This window comes from Physeter macrocephalus, chromosome 7 (genome assembly GCF_002837175.3).
Source record: "Physeter macrocephalus isolate SW-GA chromosome 7, ASM283717v5, whole genome shotgun sequence".
Lineage (NCBI taxonomy): Eukaryota > Metazoa > Chordata > Mammalia > Artiodactyla > Physeteridae > Physeter > Physeter macrocephalus.
Window position 1 is genome coordinate 123,343,950 of NC_041220.1, and position 12,845 is coordinate 123,356,794.

Genomic DNA, 12,845 nt, shown 5'->3' on the forward strand with positions numbered 1-12,845 from the left:
GCTCTCGGGCCCAGCCGCTCCGCGGCATGTGGGATCTTCCCGGACCGGGGCACGAACCTATGTCCCCTGCATCGGCAGGCGGACTCTCAACCACTGCGCCACCAGGGAAGCCCTGTTTCATTTTTTTAAGGCCACGCAGCCGCGTGGCATGCAGGATCTTAGTTCCCTGACCAGGGATCGAACCCCTGCCTCCTGCAGTGGAAGCACGGAATCTTAACCACTGGACTGCCAGGGAAGTTCCATGTGTCAGTGTAGTTTTAACTTGCATCTTTCCTTATGATTGAGGTTCTGAGAACCTTTTCAAATGAGTAAGAGCCATTCACATTTCTTTTTCTGTCAACTTTTTTGTTCAAATCTTTGGCCCATTTTCCGGTAGGGCTGTTGGCCTTTTTCTTCTCTATTTTTAAGAAGTTCTTTTTTTTTTTTTTGCGGTACGCGGGCCTCTCACTGTTGTGGCCTCTCCCGTTGCGGAGCACAAGCTCCAGACGCGCAGGCTCAGCGGCCATGGCTCACAGGCCCAGCCGCTCTGCGACATGTGGGATCTTCCCGGACCGGGGCACGAACCTGTGTCCCCTGCATCGGCAGGCGGATTCTCAACCACTGCACCACCACGGAAGCCCAAGAAGTTCTTTAATATTAGGAATATTAACTATCAGATAAAAGTTGCAAATATTTTTACCTGTTTTTCATTGTCTTTCTTTGCTTATAGTGTCTCTGCCTTGCAAAAAAATTTTCTTAATTTTTAAATTTTCTTGTAATCAAATTTGTCAATCTTTTCCTTTATTGATCCTGCATGTTGAGCCATGGTTAGGAAACTTTTCTCACTCCTTGTTCATAAAAGAATCCACAAACGTTTTTATTTAGTACTTGTATGGTTTAATTCTCTACACTGAACTCTGTGCCCCATTTGGAAGTAAGCAGAATAGATCCAATTTCGTCTTTTGCCATCCGGCTATGGAAGATGGGAAAATCATCCTAACATTATTTAGTAAAGTCTATTCCCCCCCCCACAGTTATTTGAAATGCTATCTTTATTATATATTAAACGTTCTATGCAATTCTCAATGTTCTATTATGTTCCACTGGTCTGACACCAATACCAAACTGTTTTAATTATAGAAGCTTTATAGTGTTGCTTTTTATGTCTGGACCCCAACTTCACTGTTGTACTTTTTCAGGGTTTCATTCAGAAAAAAGAAAGAGTAAATGAAAAGACAAATTCTTCCCTCTTCCATTCTCTTTTCTATTTGGAAATGGGTATATAGTCTTATGTATTATGGAGCAGGAAGGTCTATAAAGACATTTCTTGAGCGCTTGTGGCATGTCAGCTTTGGCACATTGGAGAGTGCATTCCTGATACTGTTTTCTCAGCATTTGTTTCATGAGATGAGCCTGTCATTACTGGGCTCCATGACTATGCAGCCCAGAGCTGTGACCAACAGCAGTGGTCAGTAATCTCAGGTAGTACATTTAGGATTCAAGATGTAATCTCAAAAAACAAAACCACAACATACACATCATTGCATATATACCCACCCCTTCTTTTAGCTTAGGGCCTTTATCGCCTCTGCAAAATGTTACAGCAGTTACTTATTTAGAGAGAGGATGTATTTCTAGCCTCATAGCCACAGGCCCTGATCAGATCCTTCCTGACATCTTACATCAACACGTCCTATACTTCTAAGCACCAGAAGTGTTTAAGTTCTACTTGTTAATGCCTATTTAGAGTTGAGGTATAGGCCTAATACGCTAACCGTAAGAAAATTAAGTTTGCTTCTTCTAAACTTTAATATTATTAAAGGGATGTGTTAAAAAAAAAATCCCCAACTAAGCCAGCAGCAGTATTGGAATTAAGCTTTATCAATAGCTGGCTTTTGCTGCGTTAATATAGATGCTTTCTTTCTTAATATATCTTAGAAATATTATTAAGTGCTAACGAGTCCTCTAAAAAAGAAAACCTGTTTATGTCCAATTATCTGCTTTTAATACTACTTAAAATTTAGATAAAAAGTTCCCCAAATACTTCAAAAACTACATTTAAGAGCAAAGATTTTTCTTATTTTGACTTTTTAATTACTACTTTTATCATCACTAAGCAACATACCCGTTGTTGGATAGGCCAGGGTTTTGTAATTGCAGAAAGATCACAAGCTGTCATCAGCATCGCTCTGTTAAGGGAAAAAGAAGCCCAATACTCCCGTTTACTTTTATGTGAATATAAACCCTAGTAAATAGTTACTAATAAAAAAGTTAAATTAAAACCCTCTAAACTACGAGGATGGCAGTTTATAGACTAAAGAAACAGAAATAGAATTTACATAGAAGCAGGGCTGATACAGTGATATCACAGCGTCATTGTTTTGGTTACCCAGTGAACTACTGGAATTTGCCTTCACACTGCCTCACTTATCTCCAAATTAGCAGCAGGAGAGTAATTATTAACCTTTGAGCAAAAACTTGCCTGCTATTATTATTTTTTTTACTTTGGTCTTCCAATCTCAGTGACAGTATGATGAAAACACATTGATTACTAATAATTAACCATTAAAGGATAACTTCAGCTGTCCTACTGATAAAAGTTCCGTGACAGCAAGAACTATGGTGGGTCATCCTAATTCACTCAACACAGGTAGTGACTCCTATGTGAAAAGCCTTTGAATTATTGAACAGTATCTGCTGGAGAAAAGAGGGAAATGAAAGGATGATGCTGTTTATTCCTTTGCTTGTTAGAGAAGTTGAAAACCATGCTGGAGTCTGGAGTCTGTGACAAGGCGCTCTAGAACTCAATACTATATAAAACTACCGTACGGAAATAGTTCTGTCTTTAGTGCAGTGTTTTCCCATGTCAGGTCCAAATACCTGCCATCTAATCCTTTTAATTTGTTTGAAGACATAGGCAATAAGGCCATCACCGTCATACAGAAGCACTCAAGGTAAAGGACTGTATCACTTGTCCCTCTAGGGAAACCCAACCTAAAAGTACATTCTCCCTAACCATATTAGGCCACAAAGAAAATGGTTTTCTGCCTCTAATTCTATCTCTTACACCAACTCTCTCGCAAGTAATGAGCGCACCAGAGAAATCTCTAATCATGAAGGATTTCAATACTACTTGCCAATACAAACCGCCTCCCCCAAAGAAGACTACGCACCTGTGTGAGCTAAACTACAATCTGGACTGTGAAGCCTGGAAGAGGCAACGCAAGCGCCAAATGTCCCGGGTGCTTGTCTGCCGAGAGGTCAGAAGTTAGGAGAGTGGAGCAGTGAAAACTGTGGCACAGACTTGGAATTGTGGTCAGATTCCACTGTTGTCAATGAGAAAAACTCTTCACGAGTCACAGTAGCGTGTCTGTACTTTTCTAAGGCACTGTTCTAAGGACATGTTGAGACTCTTAGGCGAAGCGTGGCTATACAGAACAGACAGCTGGGCATTTGTGTGTTTCCTTACAATTTGCATCTTTGTTTGCATGTGAAGTAATACCAATCTATTTAAAGAAATGTTGGTTATAAAATTGTAATAGAGCACTATCCTTAGTATTACTACCTCTGTCTTTTCTTTATTATTGACACTTAGCTCTTTTTTATTGATCCAGTTCTTGTCATGACAAAGGCAGTGATAGTAATAGCAAAGGATGGGAGGGAGGGACAGAGGAACAGGTGAGGAAAAACAGAAACCCTTAAGTTCTGACAGCGCTACCCTGCTATCACGTAAGAGAAGTAAACACTCCACGGCCATGTTCTCGCTCCTACATTCTTTAGGATGCTATTTTCAGGTCTTCAATTCTAAAGAATTGTGAGTATGAACAAGGGAACTCTATAGCCTGGTACTGATATTCTACCACATTGTAAAGGTCCTTCTAGGACAAAAGTGATTCATTCACTTGAATTTGCAAATGCATTTCTTTTCAAGTAAATATTCATTTTTGTACAACACTCAAGAATTCTGACAGCCTCTAAGATCATCACATTGTAACAAATAATTGCAATAAAATTAATTAGGTAGCAAAACTTCAGCTTTAAGGATAGTAATCCTACTTACAAAAACAATTCCTTTTGATGAGGATCTTCCAAGTTGAATTGATTTTTTCTTATAAGTTCAAAAAATTCTCCTCTCCTCCTTTAAAATAAAAATATTTCGTAGTTATGATGAGTCCCCCAAGCTCTTATCCCTTTGGTCTAGAAAGACTCATGGAGTAAAATTTTGGGGGAAAAAAATCTCTAATGGTTTTTTCTCATCTTAGAATCCAATATAAAAATCATCATTTAAAAATCTTAAATACCTAACCTTCTTCTCTTCTACCATATTCTTTGGTTGAAACATTAAATCTCACCTCATTTTTAACTACGAATCACAAATAATGGAAATTTCAATTCTTGAACATGATTTTAAGAAAATGAACCAGTATGAGTTAAAAGTCTGATGCCAAGAATGATTTAAGAAATTTTGTGTATGGCGTAATAAGATCTATATGCTTTCAGTTTAATTTCATATACCTCATTCACATATATTATGGTATAGGGTAAAAAAATGTTCATAACAATTACTCTGTCACTATAAAGTTGTGAAGTCCTTCTGAAGCAAAGAATGACCAAGTAAAGTATAAACTAATATTCATTCACTGTATAGTGAATACCTCTATGTGCTCGACACTGTTAGGCATCTTGGGAAATTATTAGACATGAGTTCCTTTCACAGTGTTTAAAATCTAGTCAAAGACACAAACATAAGAGAAACTTACATAACAAAACTGCCCGTCTATGACTAAGTACCAAAAATGAAAAGAGGTTTCAAAAGGGTTCAGAGGGGAGACCCATGTGGCCTGGAAAGGTTGGGAGGTCTTTGTGGTTACAGGTATTTTTCAAATTCTTGGTAATTTGATAATCTTTATTCTGCAATCATTCTGAATACACTGAAATTTACTATATTTTCTTTTACCCTAATTAATTTTAAAGTGCTCCAAAATCCAAGGAAACAGACTCTTTTAGATGTAGTTACTTTCAGATGCACAGCAGTGGATATCTGGTATGTGGTTCTGTGTGTCTCTTCTGTTTGTTTTTACTTCTCAAAAGAGTGGCTAAAACCACAATGCACATCCTTGTGCAGAGGGAGAGAGGCCCGTGTTCCTGGGAAACGCCTTGAGTGTGACTGCCGGACTCCCCTCACTCCCAGACGTGCAACAAAGACCTCAGTCTCTGTGTGGGAAACGAATGCCCGCCCAAAGGCAGCAACGTCTCTCCTTGCTTTTAGAAAGGCAGTTAAATGATGCAAACATACCTACGTCCCTAATACACTCTAAGGCATACTTTAATTTTTGAATCATTAACTTCATTAAAGTTCTGCATTAATATCCTTCTGTTGCCAAAATCCAATAAAAAGAAACGAAATTTACTTGTCTGGCACTCAGCTCCTTTCCCAGCCCACGTAAACTTGGATGACAGTATAAAGGAATTGTGAAATGGTCAGAAGTTGGGGGAGAGAAGGAAAGGAGGAAAAGCAAATGGTCTATATAATCTTTAGGTTAGCCAACCTAGCTTGGAATGACCTTGAGATGGTTATTTGCTTTGCGCATTATTTCAGAGACAAACATCAGAAATAACTCTGCATTCTGTAATTTCTATAGCATTAAGTAAGCGGAAGGAGTCGATTTTTCTGGCTTCCTTTGAGAAACTGCTCCATAGTTTGATAGACAGCTTTGCCAGGACATTTGTCCTTATAATCTAAAAATACCCCAATGTGGATTTTTAAAGTTTGAAACAATGCAAACACATCCAAGACCTATTGATCAACATATTTCTTAAAACTTACTTAATGTACAGTGCTAGGTCTGTAGCTAAAATAGCTTGCTTGATTATTTTCAGCGTGGTCTTATATTCTTCAATGGAGAGGCCACTGAGAATCTGATTGCCCTTTATAAAAAAAAGAAAATCATCATTAGCATTCCACCTGGAGAAGCTGCTGATAAGAACAAAATCTGAAAAAATAGTCACATCTCTTAAACACATGCCTAGTATCTGAATTCAGGAAGATAGAGGACCCCTGCTTACATAAAGTAAATACCACGAAATAATGTTTCCCCTCTATGCACCCACCCCCATCACCTTGTCATACAAGAAAAAACAGCTTCATGATGGTTCATGGGCCAAAGTATGCATGTTTCTCCAACTCTTCTACTCCTCAGGCTTTAGTCCAGGCCCCAAATCTAATAACTATATAATACAACCTTTTTCCTTTGGGCAGGCTAACTGCCATGATCTTAGAACAAGTAAAACTTTGAAAAATCAAAAACTGTATTAATAGATGTGAAGAACCAGGTGAGGAAATTGTGAACAATTGATTATTAAAAAAATCATTTCTCTATGGCTTCTGTAATAAATCCAATAACATTTCTGGTGCAGATTTATGTAGTTTTAACTTCATATTGAGAACAGTGTGTATTCCTCAGGAACATGCCAATACAGATGGGTAGACGGTGTGAGCAGTGATGTGCTTACTGGTGGTATAAAGAAAGCAAGAGTTGAAACATCTATAAGGAATATTTCAAAGGTGGCTATTTCAAAGGTGGCTAATCCATGTGCAAGTTATCTAAAGTTTTTGCTGTGTAACCATTTTTTATTTCTTGCCTGTAATTTAAAGCACAGTGACTCTCTAATCTTGAACTAAGTAAAACATACCTTGGGTACCCAGAATATACTCAAAACAACATCTGTAAATTGAGTCAGACGTGCTTCCTAAACCTCAGGGCTGAGAAGAAAAACCAGAAGCTTAGAAATAGGGTCTGGAGGTAAAGGATTTGTTCTGAAGAAAGGGAACTGCTGAGCCAGGTTCAAACATTGGTTAGAGGATAACTGATGCTGAAATTGTGGTATACGTCTAATTAATGAATCTGTGATTACACAAGAAACATTATTTTTAAATATTAAGCCACTTTTTTTTTCTTTCTTTTTTTTTTTTCCTTCTGCGGTACGCGGGCCTCTCACTGTTGTGGCCTCTCCCGTGGCGGAGCACAGGCTCCGGACGCGCAGGCCCAACGGGCATGGCTCACGGACCCAACCGCTCCGCGGCATGTGGGATCCTCCCGGACCGGGGCATGAACCCGGTTCCCCTGCATGGCAGGCGGACTCTCAACCACTGCGCCACCAGGGAAGCCCTAAGCCACTTTAGATTCTGGGCAAAACAAAACTATATTCTGATACTTTTATTTATTTTAAGACAAAACTATTTCAAGTGGAAAAGTAGAAATGTCTTTTGGTATTGTATTTTTATTTTCCCTTCCAAAAACAAAGGCTGTAAATTCTTGTGTATTAGTGCTTACAAAGACAGAATATAGATGGGCCTTATAATGTGAGGCCAGCCATATATACAACCAGATTCCTTTTATGTTAAGTAATACTATATTACATAAGTTTTATGTTATCTAATAACAGAGCTGTGATAGGCATACTGTAAAATATGGTTTTTTTTTAAAAGGTTAGCATATTTTCTTTAAAACGAAATAGGATATTAAAATGAAGTTTGAGCTGAAGGGCAAAGACAGCAAATTCCAATGAAGGTACAGATGTTGCTGCTATAACTCGACACACACATTCCCGAGAAGTGTCAGTTCGGAAAAGCCACACACTAAAAATAACATGGATTTGGGGAGGAACAGTGTCGGGGCAGACCACTCAAAGCCTATGTAACTTAATAACCAGAGCACAAACCAAATCAAGAACTGGTACCTCTGGAGGTAACTTGGACAGGCCAGGCTAGCACGTCTGGAGGCTGCCTCCGAGGACATTAAAGAAGCACAGAAACAGCTGAGTGGAAATGGTGGTTTGTGGAGACCCAGAGGCAGCGCAGGGGGAACTGGATCGTGGAGACAATGGGGCTGCATTAAGGGAGGTGCTGAAGGGCCCAGAGCAGCCCAAGGCGAGGGAGAGCGCCTCAGGGCTAAGCGCCCATTTTCAATATTCCTAAAACAGAACCGAAAGGGTTGCTCGTGCAGGAGCCAAGCAGAGGGCTTCTTCCTTCCTTGCTGAAGGTCACAATTCAACTCCCATAATTCTGGCACCTTACCCAAGAGAACTTGTTCATGAAACAGTACAACCTGTACATTTTACTGACTTCATTCCCCTACCTCCCAATCATACATCAACTAATTCACGTTAAACAGTCACATCTGTAGCAGTCTGTACTAGAGCATGTGCAGAATTTATAAGGAGGTGCCCAAACTGGCCACATAACTCTTAACCCTTCACCCGCACCAACAGGTGCGATCGCGTTCCCCTTCACTCAAGTAAGAGAGAGCGGCCTGAAGTCGCTGCGTATGCCTGCTGGAGTTTGCTGGCTGGGGTGGGCTCCAGTACCCTTGTGTCCGATTCCTGTCTGGAAAATCTACAAGGCAAGACACAGGCTGGCTAGATGCTCTGATGGAGCAGTGAAGGAGAGGTTGCTACCGTACAGGACGGCCTGCCTTCTCTGAGTTTTGGAGGCATGGGGTTGGTTTAAGTCCTGTCCTGTTCAAGAGGACCACAAAGAAGGCAAAAGAACCTTAGCAGAAAGGAGCTGAAAGCTAACAATCAGAGTTCCAGGAGCTGAGGAAGGAGCCATAAGGTGATAAACTGGACAGAGATGATCACTCACATTAAGGCGACGTCAGTGGAAAAGCCACACAGTTAAGGCGCTCGGCCAGGATCATGGAATTACTCGTAAGAAAAGAACTTGGTTTAAACACCTACCAGGCACAAACAGGGGGACACTCATCACACTACCAGTCTGTTGAGAATGTTCTTACCCCTCTTGTTTCCTATTCTCCAAGTCTGGGGGAGTAGGAAGGGACATGGGGGTTTGGGGGTGAGGAAGGAGTCAGAAGAAATGTAAGGGAGGGACGAAAGGAGCCAACCAGGGTGGGAAGAGAGAACCTGAAACTTTAAATCAAGCCCCAAATCTGGACTACTACATAGGGCTGCACATTCTGGTTTCTAAATTGAGAACTGTGTGCTATATTTTAGGACCTGAAGTAGTAACTAGAGGGTAAAACTTATCAAAGAGTGACCACAAAAGTCATGGGCCGCCTGCGTTTTCTGGGGCTCGGGGAAGAACTAGTGCCACTGGGCAAATGTAAAGAGATGGAGGTAAAATTGCTTTAAAATTATATACCAAAAAAAAAAAAAAAAAAAAATTATATACCATGCGTTTGTGCGTGTTCAACGTAATCATCTACAACTTTCACTGTTTTTTTATTATAAAGGTAATACATACAATGGGTAATGTGAATAATGAACAACAAATCAAAATCAGAAAATAAAAAAAGTATTAATAGTTTAACAAGACAAAGACAGCCGTTGCGAACATTTTGGCATATATCATTTTAACTTTATTTTCCTTAACATAAATATGACTAGAATTAACATATTATATGCTTTCTTACATTGATAAATATTCATTTAGCCAAACTGTTGAACAGCTTTATTCCTTAACGAAAATGTTTATTAGTGGTCAAAAGTTTCCATAAAAAGAGGAAAAGGTATTGCCTTATGAAAGAAAACCTTTGAGAGTAGTATAAACCACTTCATTTGACAAAAACAAAAACAAAAACAGAACTGAGAGCCATAAAATACCAGTTTTGTTTGTTTCTAATTTGGAATAACCAAATGGAGGTGAGAAACCAGTTTTCCCTTTTCAGGCAACATGCAACATCTAGACAGTTTTGGTTTCTAGAGAAGTGAGGCTGCGAAGATCTCAAATGTTCTGGCTTTGCCTTTCTTACCCAAAAAGGAATAAAGCATGCTCAAGAATTTATGTTGCTGGGAATAAATCCAAAACTTAAAAATGAAACTGAATTTATAAAGCTCTCTGTTAAAATTCTATAACCATAAACAAGGTACTTACAGGACTATTAAGTATCATCAGGCACTGGTCAAAGTGATGGTGCTCCATGATTGAATGGCAGTAGAGCTGAGCAAGTGGGTGTTCACTTCTGGGTTTGTTGAAGAAAGGAAAAAAGTTTAAAAAAAATGATCAATGTTCCCAGTATATCAGTGATCAATGTCTTCTTATTATTGGTTAACTGAAAAAGAGGCTACTTCACAAAACTTAACCCAGCTAACAATTTTCTCTCCTTTTGCTAAGAAGAGTGAGGGAATCTCTGGGAAATACATATAAAGAGTCAAATTGTTTTCACGTACAAATGTTAACTGATGCGGGTTCAAAGTATGAACAATTTCATTGGTTTTAATATTTATTAAAATAGTAGAAGGAACAAAGACAAAGGATTACTTTCTCTACACATAAAAAAATCTCTGAAATAGCTGTGCCAATAATATTTTTCAATTTCAAAAGTGCAATTAATTTAAAAGCTGAAATAAATTTCCACGCAAGCCTTTCTTCTGAAATACGGCTGAAGGTCAGCGTCCCTATGTGTGCCTGTATATAAGAAAAGAGTCAACTGAGATGGAATTAGCTGAGGTGTGAGTGATGAGAGGCGAGGAAATGGGGGACAGTGGGTGCACATCCCCTTCTGGAGGAAGGAAGGAGACAGCTGAGTCAGAAAAAGTTCCCCACGTGGGATCCGGGTTATTTCAATGCAGGACATCCTGGCGGTGCTCTAAAATGAACTTGGGGAAAACAGTAAAGACCGTTTGGCTGAGTGAAGTGAGGGGAGGAATATTATAGTCAATTCATTATATGTAACAAGAGTCACAAATCAAGTTCTAAAGCATGACAAGCAGAGTCCTCCACCTCCTATTTCTCATGACCCTTCACGTGTGAACATAAAGCACCATTTCCACTCTTTGTTCTTTAAAAGAAAGACAAAAAGTTATAGTTCCTGAAAGTCTCTGTTTCTTGAATTAATAGGACAGGGGTTTATGAATTGTAAAGCACGATACAAGTGTTAGATAATAGAACTGATTTGTTATTCCTCTGTACTAGTACATGAATCATTATTTTACTTTGCATTTAATTTGTTGAAGACAGAGAACCTACCCAAGACAAGAAATGTAACACAGGAAAAAATGAGTTGGAGTGAGAGAAGCTTAAGGGAAAACAAAAACAGTAAAACAAAAATAAAGGTTAAGAGAATGGGTGATCTCATCTACTCCTAGTGTTTAACCCACCACCGATATTGCTGACTTCCAAACCGCCATGTTTTGTTGTTGTTGTAACCTTTCCCAAGTGAACTCCTGCCTTGTCTTCTTTGTTCCTTCTGTATTTAGTGAGTTGGACCATGGGTCAGATACTGTGCTTGTCACTGGACAGTGGGAAGACAATGGATGGACTAAAATGAGCAGATTCGTAAGAAAAGATAAATTTGCTGGAACCAAGACTGGAGATGCATGGAGACTACTGGGATTTACTTAGGAGACTAGTGGGAAACTGTTCTAGTAACCCAGGTAAGAGACAGCCTGGATTAGAGTGGTAGAATCCCCAATAAAAAGAGCTGTTTAGGAGGTAGATTAGTTAGGAGTTGGCCATGAATCCTGATGTTGGGAGCTAGTGGGGATGCGGGAGATGAAGGGGGAAAGTATGGAGGCTAAGCTTCTGCTTTGTCATTTCTGACATAGGAAAAAAGGGAGAAGATGATTAGAGATGGGGGATGAAGGAGGGCAAGATGGACTAGTTGAGTGTTGGAGCTATTAATTTTAAGGTGCCTGAGGTACAACCAAATGGGTATAACGGTCTGAACTCGGGTCTGGGCTGGAGAGAGAGATGTGGATCACATCAACATGCTTGGAAATCCAAGCCACAGGAGTAGATGAGGTGCTCCAGGGAGACAGCCCGGAATAAGAGAGGGCCTAGCATAAACAGAATCGATGATCTCCCTCCAAATCCTGCCTGTATTCTATAGTCTCTATTTTGGCACTAGCACTTTCTCACCACTCAGACTGGATAAGCTCAAGTCAAGTTCAGTACAGCTACTGCCTTCCTCATTCCCTTCCCTTAGAAAAGGAAAAGCTTCTAGAGTATCTGTTATTTTCGTTTATATGAGGAATCCAAGCACAGCCAGTATTAGTTTAGTATCAGTTTTATTCTGCTAGCTGTTTATAAGTCTATTACCCTGTGAGACTGTATTCCTTTTGAGTGTGTTATCATTAGGGAAAACGAATCTACCAATTACTATTTGCTGAGAGCCTATACCATGTCCAGCACTGTGCTAAGTCGTTTATATTTAATTTTTACAATAGTCCTCTATAGGACACTTCAGCTCGCCACATCAGAATCTTCGGTCCCACCTCATACTGCAGCCACTGGTGTAGTGTCCAGCTTCACGCCTGCTTTAACAAACTGCACAAGGAGCCCATCAGAAGGCACCTGCCCTGGCCACCTGCCCCGGCCCGCTGAGAATACCTCTCACTTCTGCCCACAGGAGGGCTCTCTGCACTCACACCTGCTCAGCCTGGAGCGTGAGGAGTTAAGGCCTCTGGAGGTCCCCTGTGACCAGTGGGGTACGCAAGCCTGGGGAGCTGCCCCTCCCCCTACAGTCCCTGTCCTTTTGCCAACAGTTCTGGGTCTCATGTCGTAGACTTCTCAAAAGCACCTGCTGGGACTGAGCACCAGCTGCCTGTATGGGTGGACAGCTGGATACCTCGTCCTTCTCCTGGCTTTCCCTTTCCTCTCTGTTTCCCACTCCCAGGCCTGCATTCCTGCTCCCTGGGATCACACGCACTAATAAACTATATGCACGCCAGCTTTCGTCTCAGGCTGTGCCTCCTGGGTGACCCAGGCTGAGACCTCTAAAACTGGCATTTTAGCATTTGGGTTTTTTAATTAATTTATTTATTTATTTATTTATTTATCTATCATCTTTATTGGAGTATAACTGCCTTACAATGGTGTGTTAGTTTCTGCTTTACAACAAAGTGAA

At 40.2% G+C, this 12,845-nt stretch overlaps 1 protein-coding gene across 4 annotated transcripts in view; it reads right to left on the minus strand.

Annotated features, from left to right (window-relative positions):
- PDE5A (phosphodiesterase 5A) overlaps positions 1-12,845 on the minus strand; it is a 147,268-nt gene that overhangs the window by 7,647 nt on the left and 126,776 nt on the right. For all 4 annotated transcript variants that reach the window (XM_024119197.2, XM_024119199.3, XM_028492240.2 and 1 more), the window contains exons 15-18: positions 9,872-9,959; positions 5,807-5,907; positions 4,040-4,117; positions 2,105-2,168 (exon numbers count right to left, since the gene is read on the minus strand). In XM_024119197.2, coding sequence (XP_023974965.1) covers positions 2,105-2,168; positions 4,040-4,117; positions 5,807-5,907; positions 9,872-9,959 — 331 coding nt within the window. The remainder of the gene's footprint in view (positions 1-2,104; positions 2,169-4,039; positions 4,118-5,806; positions 5,908-9,871; positions 9,960-12,845) is intronic.